Genomic DNA, 15,574 nt, shown 5'->3' with positions numbered 1-15,574 from the left:
TTGAAGACGATAAAGGGCGAGAATGTCCCATTCTCTATCGCAGCAAGCGGCCAGCCTGAGCGACGGTACCAGATTACAGACGCTTTCACCAGCCAAGAAATAGGACTGTCGCGGTACACATACCCCGTCGCCAAGCTGATGGAGAAATATGCACATCTGCGCAAGTTACCGATCCCGCTCATAGACAATGCTATGCCGACCCTGTTGATAGGCTCCGACCATGCAGACCTCATTGTCCCGATAGACCGGGTTCATACCGGACCCCGAGGCTGTCCTGCAGCAGTCGAGACCCGTTTGGGATGGACTCTCCAAGGCCCGCTCGCCAAATCTCTCAACCGAAGTACAGCCACTAGATGTCTCCACTCCCGAGCCACAGAGGGAGAAACCGCACTCCTGCAACACGTAGAGCGGTTATGGACCTTGGAACAAATGCCCTTTAAGAACGGAAAGAAAGACATTCGCTCTAAAGATGACATTTACGCCATTCACCTCCTCGAGACAGGGACCAAGAGAGTCCCGGTCAACGGCGTGTTGAGATACGCCACGCCACTCCTGCGGCGAGAAGGAATGCCTACTTTCCACGCCAAGACAGACGCCACAGAACGGTACCTGCTGAACACGGAGCGGCACTTAGCCAAGAACCCCGCCCCAGAGAGTGTATACCGCGCTGAGATTGAGAAGCTCATCACAGCGGGACACGTCACAAAGATGGACATTAAAGAGGCTGACCAGACCACTGAATCGTGGTACGTGCCTCACCACAAGGTCCATCACAACGGTAAAGACCGCATAGTATTTAACTGCAGCTACCAGATCGGATCCCAAAATCTGAATAAAGAGTTACTGCCCGGTCCCACACTCGGCCCCTCCCTACTCAGCGTTCTACTCCGCTTCCGCCAGGAAAAGGTGGCCATCAGCGGGGACATTAAAGGAATGTTCCTGCAGGTGAGATTAGTAGAGGAGGACAAGCCCCTGTTACGGTTCCTATGGAGAGAGAAGCCAGGAGATGAGCACCCAGCCATCTACCAATGGGAAGTCCTCCCCTTCGGAACGACGTGCAGCCCCTGCTGTGCTACATTTGCACTACAGAAACATGTAGCAGAGGACCCAGCAGCGGACGAAGAGGTCCGACACAGCGTAAAGAACAGCTTCTACGTAGACAACTGTCTACAAAGCCTTTCAACCCAGGAAGAAGCCGAGGCTCTCCTGATTAAACTCCGCGCCTCATTGATCAAAGGCGGCTTTGATCTCAGGCAGTGGGCCAGCAGCGATCCGCAAGTACTGCGCAGCCTCTCCTCCGAGGACAAGGCAGCCAGCAGCGAGACCTGGATGGCTACAATCCCGGGAGAAGCCCAGGAGATGACCCTGGGATTGGTGTGGCGATTCAAAACAGATTCGCTTCACTACAGACACAAGCCCCTGACTACGGAGCAGGGAAGGCCGGCGGCGGCACCGACCACCAGACGGAGTGTGTACACAACACTCGCCCGACAATATGACCCGCTAGGATGTATTCTACCGTACACCACCAGGGCAAAAATGATTGTACGAGCATTGTGGGACAAGGACCAGGGCTGGGACGACCCCATTCCCGCACACCTTGCATCCACCTGGAGAGAGTGGGAGATGGAGCTCCACTCACTCCCAGGCGTTAATATGCGCCGAAGCTACTTCCCACCCACGGTGAGGCCAGAGACATGTAAAATGGACTTACACGTCTTCAGTGACGCCTCAGAGGTCGCATACGGATCAGTAGCCTACTTGCGGGCCCAAGAAAAGGGGGGAGAGATCTACACAGCATTTGTCCTCGCCCGCTCGAGAATAGCCCCACGCAAGCAACAATCTATCCCACGTCTAGAGCTCTGCGCAGCCCTAGCCGGAGCGCACCTAGCCACGCTCATCCAACGTGAGCTCACCATACCGGTGTCTAGAACAATCCTGTGGTCAGATTCCACGACAGTACTCGCCTGGATCAAATCGGACTCATGCAAGTACAAAGTATTCGTGGGAGTCAGAGTCACCGAGATTCAAGACTTAACCGAAGAGTTAACCGGAGAAACAGAGTGGCGCTACGTTGATACAAAACAGAACCCAGCTGACGTCATCACCCGGGGAATGCCCCTAGATGACCTCACCCGTCGCAATGTCTACAGTGACGGCCCAGCATTCCTAAAGCTCCCGGAAGGAGAGTGGCCCACGCCTATCCCGAGGGAAGCCAGTCAGGAGGAGGCTGAGAATAAGAAGCCTGTGTTCTGTGGATTGAGCACTGTTATCTCCGCAGACCCCAACACACTCCTGATGGGGCGGCTAGATCCCGCGTTACCCCAGACAATGTACCGGCCTGAAGAAGCGAACGGCCGACGAATGTGGAGGTACAGCCAAGTATTAGCCGACAAGTTTTGGAGCAGTTTCCTACTGCACTACCTACCGTCTCTACAGACCCGCCAGAAGTGGGTAAAGGAGAGAGACAATTTGACAGAAGGAACAGTCGTCATGATTATTGATCAATCACTGCCCAGAGCTATGTGGCCGGCCGGCCGCGTAAGCAAAGTGATCACCGGTGCCGACGGCAAGGTCCGAGCAGCTGAAGTGCTTGTCCAGGGTCGCACTTACACCCGTCCCGTGGCGAGGCTCATAGAACTGCCCCGACTCCCAGACACAATCGATGATGACCATGACCCTATAACCCTATGACTTTGTGAAGTTGACTGACCCCTACAGCAAACCCTTATGTGTAAATAGACAACGCGATTAATCTGTCTCTGCTTAACTGATTAGGTCTGGGACCAATCAGGGGGTGGCTGTTGTGAAGGGCCAGATTAAACCGAATATATATATTTATTATATATATATATTTAATTGTATTTGTATATTCTCTAATATTCCTTGATATCCCTTGTATATTCCTTGTACAATATGCATTGAATATCCATTCTAGCCTACTGAACATCCCATAATAGTCTCCATTCTACTATTGGTCGAGACCTTGGTGCCAGGCTGCCATACCCCCCAGACCCAGTTCAAACGTACCGCTCAACATGTACGAACAAGTCCTAGTTCCGCGTAGGAATCTGGCTACCGCACCACTAATGGGACTATTTGTTCATAGTGCGTATATATACTGCGCTACTAAAGTAGGACTTCCTTTTCAGTCCAGTTTCTTACCCTCCAATAGAGTGACAGACGTAAAGCCTCCCCGCGACGCCACGTGTGGGAGTAAGGCCAAGTTCGGCCTACCATCGGTATTGAGACATCGTGTATATTAATATTTGAATAGTCATATTTGGCACTATATCGTCGAGTTGGACGTAGTCTATTAAGCTAATAATAGTCTGTTAATATATAGTGCTTCGTGCGGTTAGAATACTACCGTAGTCAGCACCCCATCGTTTCGGGCAGAAAACTGGCTGCTTATCCAGGCTGATCGACCCCATGTGAGATTGCACCCGAGGAGCCCCAGAGCCGACGAGCGAGTGGACCTGTATACCGGATTATTCTACCGACGACAGCCCGCCTTCCCAGGCACGGATTATGCTTTGTATACGTTGATTATTCCATGGATAAAGACCCCCGACACTGCCGTGTGTTGGAACCCCCCCCCCCCTGGAGAGGACGCAAGGTGAGGAGGCGCTCTGCAAGACGAGGCCGCTTCACGTCTCTCCTCCGTGGACCGGAGGACGCCGGCCCACAAAGAGTCCATCTGCTTTCATCTGCGGTCCAAGGATCGCCGGCGCATTGAACGGCACTACAGTGGGTTCACCTGGGATACCCTTGGCCGGATGAGGCAGCCGGACTCTACCCCCCCCCCCTTCCTACTCCTGTCGGCTTACAAGCGACCGGATTAACCCCCCCTAGTGTATCCAGTCTATAATCATTAAAGTATCATTGCTGTTATTCCTTAACTATTCCAGGTCGTATATGTACCACCTGCGCCTTCAGAGATTGGACATTCTCTATTGATATACCGACGAATACTCTTGCCATAAAAGTGCATACTAATTCCCATTCATAAATGTGATTGATTTGATTAAGTGCTTGCTCTACACACCATCGCTGTGTAGAAATAAAGACCTATTTCTAATTCGTACATTTGTGTTGGATCCGTTTCATCTACGTGACAGTGTTCATCATAATATATTTATGCCGAGTACTGGGTGGCCGAATATTAAGTACAAAGGTAGTGGTAGTAAGTATCATATCTAGTAATACAGTCAGGGAATTGTACCCCTCAGTTACAGGTGGTGTTTATCTCCCTTTCTCGTTTCTCTTAGGGGGTGTTAAGAGTTAGTAATAGTGGGTTATGCGCGCGTCCAATTCGAGGAGACGCATCAGCATGGGAGGGAGGGGGGAGGGAAGGGTTTGTTTACATTTACAGTTCTTTTTGTGCGATGTTTATACTGTTGTTGTTTTTTCTATGACTTGGCCACTGCACATAAAAAATACTATTAGGGCATACTTTTCGATGTTACTCATTGTACACTCAACACCAGTTTATGACTCAACCTAAAACCTCACAGCAGATTGGAGGAGTGGTAAAATTTACTAGTTGGAATTGTAAGGGCTTAAATCAGCCAATCAAACGTAGTAAAGTACTGGGGCATCTTCAGAATTTGGGGGTTCATATAGCTTTCCTTCAGGAAACTCATTTCAAGCTATCTGATTATACCAGACTACGTAGACTACCACTCATCATTTCAGAGCAGAGCTAGAGGTGTGGCAATTTTAATTCACAAATCAATCAATTTTATTTGCTCAGATGTTCTCTCTGACCCAAATGGTAGATTTGTGCTGGTAACTGGGAAGCTCTGTGGCACCCCAGTGATTATGCTTAATATCTACGGCCCTAACTGGGACAATAGCGAATTTTTTAGATCTGTGTTCTCTTCAATACCTGACCTCTACACACATTATCTAATATTAGGAGGGGACTTCAATTGTTGGCTTAATCCATCATTGGATCGCTCATCTACCAGAAATGCAGTACTTTCAAGCTCCGCTAAAACCATTCAATCTTTTATGGAAGAGTTTTCACTTTCAGACCCTTGGCGTTTTCACAACCCATCTAGCAGAGCATACTCATTCTTATCTCATGTTCATCACACCTTCACTCGTATTGATTATTTCTTGATGGACAATCGGCTCATCTCATCAGTACTATCTTCCTCATATGATACTATTGTCATATCGGACCACTCTCCAGTTTTGATGGAATTGCAAATTAGGGGATGTGATAACACCCGACCACCCTGGCGACTGAATACTAGTTTGTTATCAAACGAAGATTTTGTTACTTTTATTTCCAAGTAGATCGATTTTTTTTTGGATATCAATAAGACGCCTGGGATCTCAGCTTCCTTACTATGGGAGACATTGAAGGCGTACTTAAGGGGGGAAATTATTTCTTACTGCACTTATGAGACTAGAGCCAGAAGGAAGAAATTAGATAATTTAACCAAAACGATCACTCAGATTGACAACGTTTACTCTATCGCTCCATCACCTGATTTATATAAGGAACGCCTATTATTACAAGCAGAATTCGATACTCTGACTGCCACCCATACCGAAAAATTACTATTCAAATCCAGATACAATTACTATGAACACGGAGATAAGGCGAATAAACTATTAGCTCATCAATTAAGACAGGCATCAGCTTCGCATCAAATACCACAAATCCAAACTCCAACAGGTAGAACTACAGATCCCAAAGAAATTAATGAACAATTTAAAAACTTCTACTCATCTCTCTATGCTGCAAAACTATCCACTGACCCGTCTGCCTTTAGCAACTTTTTTGACTCTCTTGATATTCCTTTTTTTTTTTTTGATCCACTTTTTCTCCCATTTTCTATATTTTCTCCCATCCCAATTTCGTATCATCCAATTCAACCCTCCCCTGTCACGAACGCTGTTTCTTGCCTCCCACAAGCCGGCTGCAATGTGGACTAAGTCATACATAGCACAAGTCCCCTCCGGTACTTGAGGTAACAGCAGTCGCATCTTTTCACCTGCGCAGCTCGACCTCTCAGTGTCGAGGAGTAACGCGTGGGAGGCTCACGCTGCCCCCGACACTTCCTGATTCTACTGCGCAGGCGCACCAACCGACTTGTAGGAGTCGCTTGTTCACAACGTTCGATCCCCACCCTTCAGTTTTCCCTCCCCGTAATACGGCCAATGTGTATTACTGCGGACGACCAGCCAAACTGAAAAACAATGTGGAGAGCTGGATTCAAACACGCGAATCCTAGCGTCTCCACACTGGTGGCGAGTGACTTGTCCACTACACCACCTAGCCGCCCTACTCTCTTGATATTCCTAAAGTTGACTCTGACTCAGCGGTGAAACTGGATGAGCCTATCACAATAGAGGAGATTGAAGAGGCTGCTCACAACATGCAGGCAGGTAAATGCCCAGGCCCTGATGGTTACCCAATCGAATTCTATAGGAAGTTTTTTGGTAAATTGGCGCCACTTCTTATTGATATGTACAATGAATCCTTCTGCTCTTTTAAATTGCCCCATACACTTACTCAGGCCACAATTTCCTTAATCTTGAAGAAGAACAGAGACCCTATCTTATGTGGGAGCCACCGTCCTATAAGTTTGCTATCCGTGGATTTAAAGCTTCTTTCCAAACTACTATCTATGCGTTTAGAATCTGTACTACCCTCTATTATTTCCCCAGATCAGACTGGATTCATAAAAAAACGGTACACTTCTTTTAACACTAGGCGGCTTCTTAATGTCATGTATAATCCCTCTTCTTCCTTGTTGTGAAGGGCCAGATTAAACTGAATATATATATGTATTAGGGATGCCCCGATCACGTTTTTTGCCACCGATACCGATCACCGATCGTCGTGAGCCATATCGGCCGATACCGATCCGATACCGATCGTTTTTGATTAAAAAGAAATAAAAATTTATTTTATATAATTTTTTTTTTTTTATAAAATATATATATTATATAATTAGACTTGTACTTGTATTATCTGCGAGACATCGCCACCACGCAACAAGTCAAAATGCTCGCTATCTGCAAACAGCTCCACTGTCTGTGTGTACTCTAGTAGTCTCGCTCCAAAAAGGATTCTCCGGCGCTGCAGCGGGACCCATTGGTAACGTTATGCTTTGGTCATTTCACATTCAGCAAGCCCTCAGCTCGAATACGCATTAAATCAATGTTATAAGACATTGATATCAAGAGCTATCTGTAGCTACTGCTAGCCGGCTAGATGACGTTAAGACATAACTTTAGTTCAATGGGACATTTCGTTTTGAACAGAAAACTAACGTCAGCTAACGCAAGCTAACGCAAGCTACCGGAGGTATGAACATGGACTACTAGATTTTCTGGATCATTTGTTGATATCAGGAGCTATCGGTAGCTAGCCGGCTAAATACCGTTAGACAATGCCTACTAAACGTGAATAGTTGACTGGGTAATTTTGTTTAAACAGTAACGATAGCTAGGTAGCTAACGTTAGCGCAGGTCGAATGCACTACAGACTCGAGCAGAGGAGCCGCACCTCTTTGTTTACAAACTCTACACGGGGGCGGGCGGGGCTAGGGAGGAGGAGCAGTTTGCAGGTCCTGTGCGTCTGAGACAAGCGAGTGAGATATCCACTTGATCAGTTTCCGCGATCGGCGAATATGACTCATTATCGGAATTCCCCGATCGCATATTTATACTGATTATCGGCCGATAACGATCGGTGGCCGATCGATCGGGGCATCCCTAATATGTATCGTTTGATATACCTTGTATATTATTTATATATATACACGGAATATCCCTTTACCTGCGTACAGACCAGAGTAATATTCGCTCTCCTATTGGACAGCGCCCCAGGCGCCAACGCACAAGCCCCCAACGGCAAGTTCAAAGACAACTCCGGGCATGTCAGAACATGCCCAGAGTCTGCGTAGTAATAAGAGACAAGGACTGAGGTTGGGACTAGATATTCACTTAAGTGAAACTTTGTCTACAGGCACTTCCTACTGTGAATGCTTTTAAAGGTATGCTACGATTAGCCCTTTATGAAACATGTAACTGTTTTACCTGATGCTATTGTTGATGTGATTATGCTCCTTGCCACTGCACAAATGACCCTCTGTATTTATATTTGAATTGTATGTTTTTTGTTTAATGCCCTGTTTTATGTTGAAACTTGTTGTGTGCTGTGTTGGTCAGGACTCCCTGGAAGAAGAGATCTTGTATCTCAATGGGACATTCCTGGATAAATAAAGGATAAAAAAAATAAAAAATAAAAATAAAAAAGTATAAATACGGCGCAGGTGTAAACAGCAGCACTTCGTTCAAGTAACTAGTTCAAACCCTTCACCACGAGTCAACGTGCAGTGAAGTGAGCAACCTTGCATCTAAATAGAGCATTGAGAACCGCGTGCGAATAGAATGTTAAAGTGTCAGAGTTTAATGAAGTAACGTTGAGTTCGACTTAATCTAATGTGAAGTAATAGTCGATCATTTATTGTAATAAAAATATCACCTGCAAGCAATATGACCCTGAGCATCTCGATTGTTTCAATACTGAAAACACCCTTTCACTATTGCACCTCAATATTAGAAGCCTCTGTAAACACCATACTGACCTTGTATTATTACTTTCTATTTCCGGCTGTAAATTTGATATAATTGGTTGCAGTGAAACTTGGCTAAATGACAGGTCGTTCACCGATATTCTCAATCTTGATGGCTATAATTTCTTCCATAAAAACAGAATTGGGAAAATAGGTGGAGGAGTGTGTCTTTACGTGAATACCAGTCTACAAGCAAATGTTTGTGACATGGTTGACTTTGATGACGGCTCTGATTCTCTCTTCATTGATATAAATGGAAAAAATGGAAAAAACGTCACCGTCGGAGTAATATATCGCCCCCCAGACACAAACTTGGATGTCTTTAGGAACAAGTTAGAGGAAACCCTTCATTCATTAAACATAAAAAACAACAACTGTATTCTAATGGGAGATTTTAACATAGACATCTCCAAGGATGATTCTATAAAAATGATTTCATTAATACACTGCACTCTTCCTCCTTCTTCACAACTATAAACATCTTCACTAGAATAACACACTCATCCAAGTCTACCATTGACAACATCATCACCAACATCCAAAACACCAAGCTGGAGTCGGGTGTGATCCTAACTGACATAACTGATCACTTCCCTGTTATGTTGTCTCTAAATCTTGCCAGTGAACTTGTACCCCCTCCTTGTAAGACAACAATTAAAGTAATAAATGACAGAACCCTGCAGCAACTATATGGAAGCCTGGAGACCAAAGGGTGGAAAAATGTATATGATGCCTGTGATCCTAATACTGCATATGATAGTCTGATATTGGAAATAACTGACTCCATCCATAACACCATTCCTGAGAAGACTGTCATGAGCAGTAAAAATGACCAGAACCCCTGGCTTACAAAGGACATCTTAACATCCATTAAACACAAAAATAAACTCTACAAACATTATCTTAAGAAGCCTAGTATAAATAATAGAAACAAATACAATCTATATAGAAATAAACTCACTCATCTAATAAGGAAAAGCAAATGTGATCATTATACTGATCAGGTAATAGCATCTCAATTAAAAAAGGACATGGTCAGTTCTAAATAAAGTACTAAACAGGGACAAAAAAGCATCAGTGCTCCCTGACCCTGCAAACATGTCCCAGCTGGATCTCTCTGATAAATTCAATACCTACTTTGCATCCATTGGTGAAGACCTGGCGAATAAAATTAGCCATCCCGGGGGTGTGTCTTTTAAACAGTATTTATCAGGTAACTATATTAACTCTTTTTTCATGAAACCAACTGACCATGATGAACTATTCAACATTATCATGAAGATGAAGGACACTCGCACAGCCGGTGCTGATGGAATATGCAGCAAAATCCTAATAGCCATAGCCAATATTATAGTCAGACCACTCGCTCACTGTATTAATTTGTCCTTACTACATGGTGTGGTGCCAAAAAACATCAAAATTGGGAGAATAATACCCATATATAAATCAGGTGACAAAAATAGTATTAATAATTACCGTCCAATATCCGTGTTACCAGCTCTATCCAAAGTGTATGAGAGAGTTGTGTACAATAGATTAAGCGAATACACTACCAAGCTAAATATACTCACCAATTCACAATATGGCTTTAGGAAAAAGAGAACAACATACATGGCAATATTAGACCTCATTGAAAAAATACATGATGCCATTGATCAGGGTGATTGTGGGGTGGGCTTTTCTTGGATTTATCAAAGGCCTTTGACACCATTGACTTCACTATTCTACTTGGGAAACTACACCATTATGGCATAAGGGGTCTGGCTCTCAACTGGTTCAGTAGCTATTTACATGGTAGGCAACAGTACGTCGATATAAACAATCACAAATCAATAAAAATGGACATCAAATATGGGGTCCCCCAGGGGTCAATTCTAGGGCCTTTACTATTTATTATCTATATAAATGACCTTGTCAACTCATCTAAACTTCTGCACAAAGTAATATTCGCTGATGACACTAATTTGTTTCTGTCACATAAAAATCCACTCGAGCTACAAGATCTACTCAACACAGAACTACAAAAAGTGGACACCTGGTTTAAATGCAACAAATTATCACTTAATCTCAGCAAAACAAACTTTATTGTCTTCCACTCAAATTGGATGCGCACACATCACATGTGCATAAAAATAAATGGAAAGGAGCTGTCAAGAGTGGTGTCCACAAAATTCCTGGGGGTCGTCATCGATGAGTCACTCAACTTCAAATGCCACATAAAATATCTACAAACAAAACTGTCCAAATATGTTGGCTTATTCTGCAAAATACGTCATTTTCTTCCCTTGCCTGCCCTTCTCACTTTATACAAAACCCTCATTAATTACTGTAATGTCATATGGTGCTACACATACCCCAGCCATCTCAAGAAACTAGAAAGCTTACAAAAGAGGGTACTACGAGTGCTGTCATGGTCCGGGTATAGAGCGCCCTCAAAGCCTCTGTTCCATCGCTTTGGTCTCCTGAGGCTCGCTGAATTTAACATTCATCAAAACGCATCAATTATGTATCAAGTTGTCAACAACATGAATCACAGACTGTCTGAGCTTGTCCCAGTCTGCCAACCACTGCACATCCACAACACAAGAAATAAGCATCTTATATTTGGCAAGAGGAGAAGGCTCAATTGTGCTAGCCTAAGCATAGCATGCAGGGATCCACAGATCTGGAACAAGCTTGATGAAAATCTGAAAATGACAAAAACCTTTAAAACATTTTAAAAATCACTGGTGGCATTTGTTACTCTCCTGGCTAGACGTCTCATTTTACTGCATTGGAAGTCACCCACTCCTCCATCTCACTCTATGTGGCTCAGGGATATTTTGCACTTCCTTAAGATGGAGAAAATAAGGTGTGTCATAAGGGGTTCTACAGCTAGATTTTATAAAACATGGTGTCGTTTCTTTACTTATGTTGGGGAACAAGGTTCAATCGACCCCCCCATAAATAATGCTCACTCCTAGCCTAGCACTGTCCAGTTGATTGATCTATCTACATGTGCAAGTGTAACCTGATGTTTACCTTCTCACTTAAAAAAATTATAATAATGTGTTCCATTCCTCTATTTCTGCTGTACAGTCCTTGTCCTGAGTGTACATATCTGTTTAATTGACTGTATGTCCGAAACAATATCTATATTTATTTTGTGGTGTACTTGCTGTAGTCTATATATTCAACAGACCTATACTTTGACAACTTATACGTAGCTTTGTGCAATATGTATATTATTTACATTCAACATACCTATATTTTGTCTATTTATACATAGCTTTGTGCAATAGGTATATTGTTTATATTCAACAGACCTATATTTTGACTAATTATACGTAGCTTTGTGCAATATGTATATTGTCTACATTGAACAGACCTATATTTTGATTACTTATATGTAGATACCGTAATTCCTCTAATAGTAACCCCGGCTTGTATTTGTTTCAACTGTAGCTGATACCAGGCTTGTATTAGGAGGAGGCATGTATAAGAGAGAGGCCTATATTTCTAATTTTCAAACAGATCATAATGAATAAATCAACATTTTGTGTCAGTTTGAACCCAGTAAAATGTACTGGGTTCATTTATTGAAACCAAGTACTGTATGAAATACGGTAGTAAACAGTGCAATTACAGGTGGTCAAAAAAAGTTAAATAAAGTAAAATAGTGCAATCACAATACTGGTATAATAATAATAATAATAATAATAATAATAATAATAATAATAATAATAATAATAATAATAATAATAATAATAATAATAATAATAATAATAATAATAATAATAATAATAATAATAATAACTTCGTTTTATACAATTCTGAGGTAGGCTTACTCTCTTGGTAAACATTAACACCACACAGCCAGGCCAGCATATACATGAAACCCGGCTTGTATTAGGAGGCCGGCTTATAATTGCTTAGCTCAACAGCGCACCCGGTCATTAATAGAGACCCGGTTTTTAATTGAATACCGGTTACTATTAGAGGAATTACGGTATGTGCAATACGTCTGGCATAAATGTGTACAGTTTGACCTTGTGCTCATAAAAAAAATATACATATTGTGCACATATTGTGCTGTCTATATTGTTTCAGAGTCCTATTCCGTTGGTGTTCTTTGAGCGTGTGTTGGTTATAAAACATGGGTTATTTACTTTCGCAGGAGCGTGTTGCAGTGCTTATCTGAGGTTGGCGAGGGTCAGGCCGTTGTATGGGGAGAAACGGGGCAGCCTTTGTGTGAAAAATAAAATACTTCACGCGTCGCTCTTCAAAATTGCTCAATGCAATGAGCAGAGCGAGAACCTCTTAACCTGACCTTTGACCTCCCGATATGGTTCCCGTCTTTGTTTATGGAATCAAATATAGGCCACAGAGCCTGTTCTGTTTCATTACGTTTAAACAGCGTCTGTGTATGGGGTAATCACTTCATCGAAAGAAGGACGTAGAATTCTGTGCATTGGCCACTGAGAACTAGGACTGGTCCCAGGGGTGGGATGATACCAGTCACTGAGAACTAGGACCGGTCCCAGGGGTGGGACGATACCAGTCACGTGACACCCGAATTTCCCCAAGGGGATCAATAAAGGAATATCTTATCTTACGAGGATGATGGTGAACGAGGTGCGTCGCTGTTGTATTTTACCTTCGCAAGATGGTTCTTGCGGACTGCGCCATCTTCGTTGAGTGTTTTTTCATCGTCAGTGTCATAAAAGCAGAAGTGGGCCCAGACCTTCCTCTTTAGACTCAATGGTTCCTCTGGCTCATTTATGGCTAGTGTCTCGCTAGTTTCTGGCTCGTTTCTCGCTCGTTTCTCGCCAGTTTCTTGCTAGTTTCTCGCCAGTTTCTCGCTATCCGCCGTTTAATTTCTCCTGCTATTCATTCGTCTTCTTCAGCGCAATTTACTCCACTGACTTTACACTCCTTTGTTTGATTAGCACCACTGCGGGAGTCACGAAGTAGTGACTCTGAGTCAAAATGGCAACACAGGGAATCCGTAATATAGAGCATCTGCATGTTGTGATGAAATATATATTCTCGGCGCCAGTGTATCGATAACGTATCGCGAGAGGGAATGCGACGATATATCGTGGTATCGATTTTCTTTGTCCCATCCCTAAAGCAGTTTTTAGTCGACTAATAGTCATTGGACTTCGTCGACTAATCTGTTAGTTAATTTAATCGACAAATCTATAAAATTGTGTTACCCTCGTGCAATCATGCAGAAGAACCTCTTTAAATGTAGTGCTTACCAGAAATCTACTTGTGATTTTTCATGAAATAACTCATTCAGCATTGGGAGGAAAAGCATACAAAATTACTAATCAACTGACATTACATTTGCATTACATTACATCTGACGCTTTTATCCAAAGCGATTTACAAGTTCTGCACAACAAATCATCAGGAAGGGTACAACTCTAAGGCAGCTAAGGGTCAGTAAGATTGTTCGTCAAACAGTGTAGCACTTGAGTCTTGAGTGCATAGTATAAACATATTAGCATATTAGATAGTAGTATTATAGGCAAGGTCGATTCCTTAGTAGCAAAGTGCATTATAGTAAGGTTAGTCGTTTTTTTTTCAGATATTGATTGAAGTGTGTTTTTAGTCGATGGCGGAACATTTGGTGGGTTTCATCTGTCCTGACTGTGGTGGGAAGTTCAGAGGATAGCCTGCTTCGCTTTGATGAACCCCCCAGGAGCTCGGATAGGAGTGGGTCTGAGGCGGCCAGAAGATGCAGAGCGGAGGGTTCTTGAGGGTGTGTAGTTAGAGACCATTGACCCCCTCGCTGCACGGTATGCCAGGTCAAGGACCTTGAAACGGATTCGTTTCGGCAATGGGAAGCCAGTGCAGCTCTCTGAGAAGTGGGGTAACGTGGGCTGACCTTGGTAGGTTTGGAAATCAGATACATTCTTGTGCGACCAAACCACCTGATTTTCGATTAATTTAATAATTTGAATAATTCGACTAATGAACATTTTGACAGAAAACAATCCCAATCTTGCCACCGTCCCCTTTGTTGTTCTCTAACTCACTCACTCACTCACTCACTCACTCACTCACTCACTCTCTCACCCGCTCGCTCACTCACTCACTCACTCACTCACTCACTCACTCTCTCACCCGCTCGCTCACTCACTCACTCACTCACTCACTCACTCGCCCACCCGCCCACCCACTTGCTCGCTCACTCACTCTCTCACTCACTCACTCACTCACTCACTCACTCACTCACTCACTCGCCCACCCGTCCACCCACTTGCTCGCTCACTCACTCTCTCACTCACTCACTCACTCACTCACTCACTCACTCACTCACTCACTCACTCACTCTCTCACCCGCCCGCCCACTCGCTCGCCCGCCCGCCCGCCCGCCCGCTCGCTCGCTCACTCACTCACTCACTCACTCACTCACTCACTCACTCACTCACTCACTCACTCACTCACTCACTCACTCACTCACTCACTCACTCACTCACTCACTCACCTTCAGTAGTTCTGGATCGATGCCTTTAATCTTGGGTGCTGGAACTGGTGGCAACAGGATCACCATCAATCTAAGAAGAAGAGGAAGAAGAAGAGGAGGAAGAGGAGGAGGAGGAAGAGGAGGAGGAGGAAGAGGAGGAGGAGGAAGAGGAGGAGGATATGGTGATGGTTTCTAACATGAGAACCGTCTCCATCTCCTTCTGCCAGAACATTGTGGAGACTGCAGAACTCTTTGTAGGGTGGCTGGTAATTCAATAGTATAATGGACTCTCCTATGCAGAGAGTTGGACGACGACGATCTCTGCCCAAACAGGAAGTAAACTAACCGGTGGTACCTTTACTCAAATTATTTCCCCTTACAATATATATATTTTTGTATCCACTGTTTTTCTCCCATCCCAATTTAGTCATGCCAATTCCCCCCTCCCCTTCCTGGTCATTGCTCGCATGTGCCCCCCACTGGTCGGTCTAGGGAGGGTTGATAGATACTATCA

At 43.9% G+C, this 15,574-nt stretch overlaps 1 protein-coding gene across 1 annotated transcript in view; it reads right to left on the bottom strand.

Annotated features, from left to right (window-relative positions):
* Positions 1–15,574, bottom strand: part of ghra (growth hormone receptor a) — a 284,488-nt gene that overhangs the window by 32,245 nt on the left and 236,669 nt on the right. The window contains exon 8 of the mRNA XM_084323533.1: positions 15,082–15,151. Within this exon, the coding sequence (XP_084179659.1) occupies positions 15,082–15,151 (70 nt within the window). The remainder of the gene's footprint in view (positions 1–15,081; positions 15,152–15,574) is intronic.

The sequence above is a fragment of the Notolepis coatsorum genome (genome assembly GCF_963971535.1).
Source record: "Notolepis coatsorum genome assembly, chromosome: 10".
Classification (NCBI taxonomy): domain Eukaryota; kingdom Metazoa; phylum Chordata; class Actinopteri; order Aulopiformes; family Paralepididae; genus Notolepis; species Notolepis coatsorum.
This window is presented reverse-complemented; position numbering and strand designations above follow the sequence as displayed.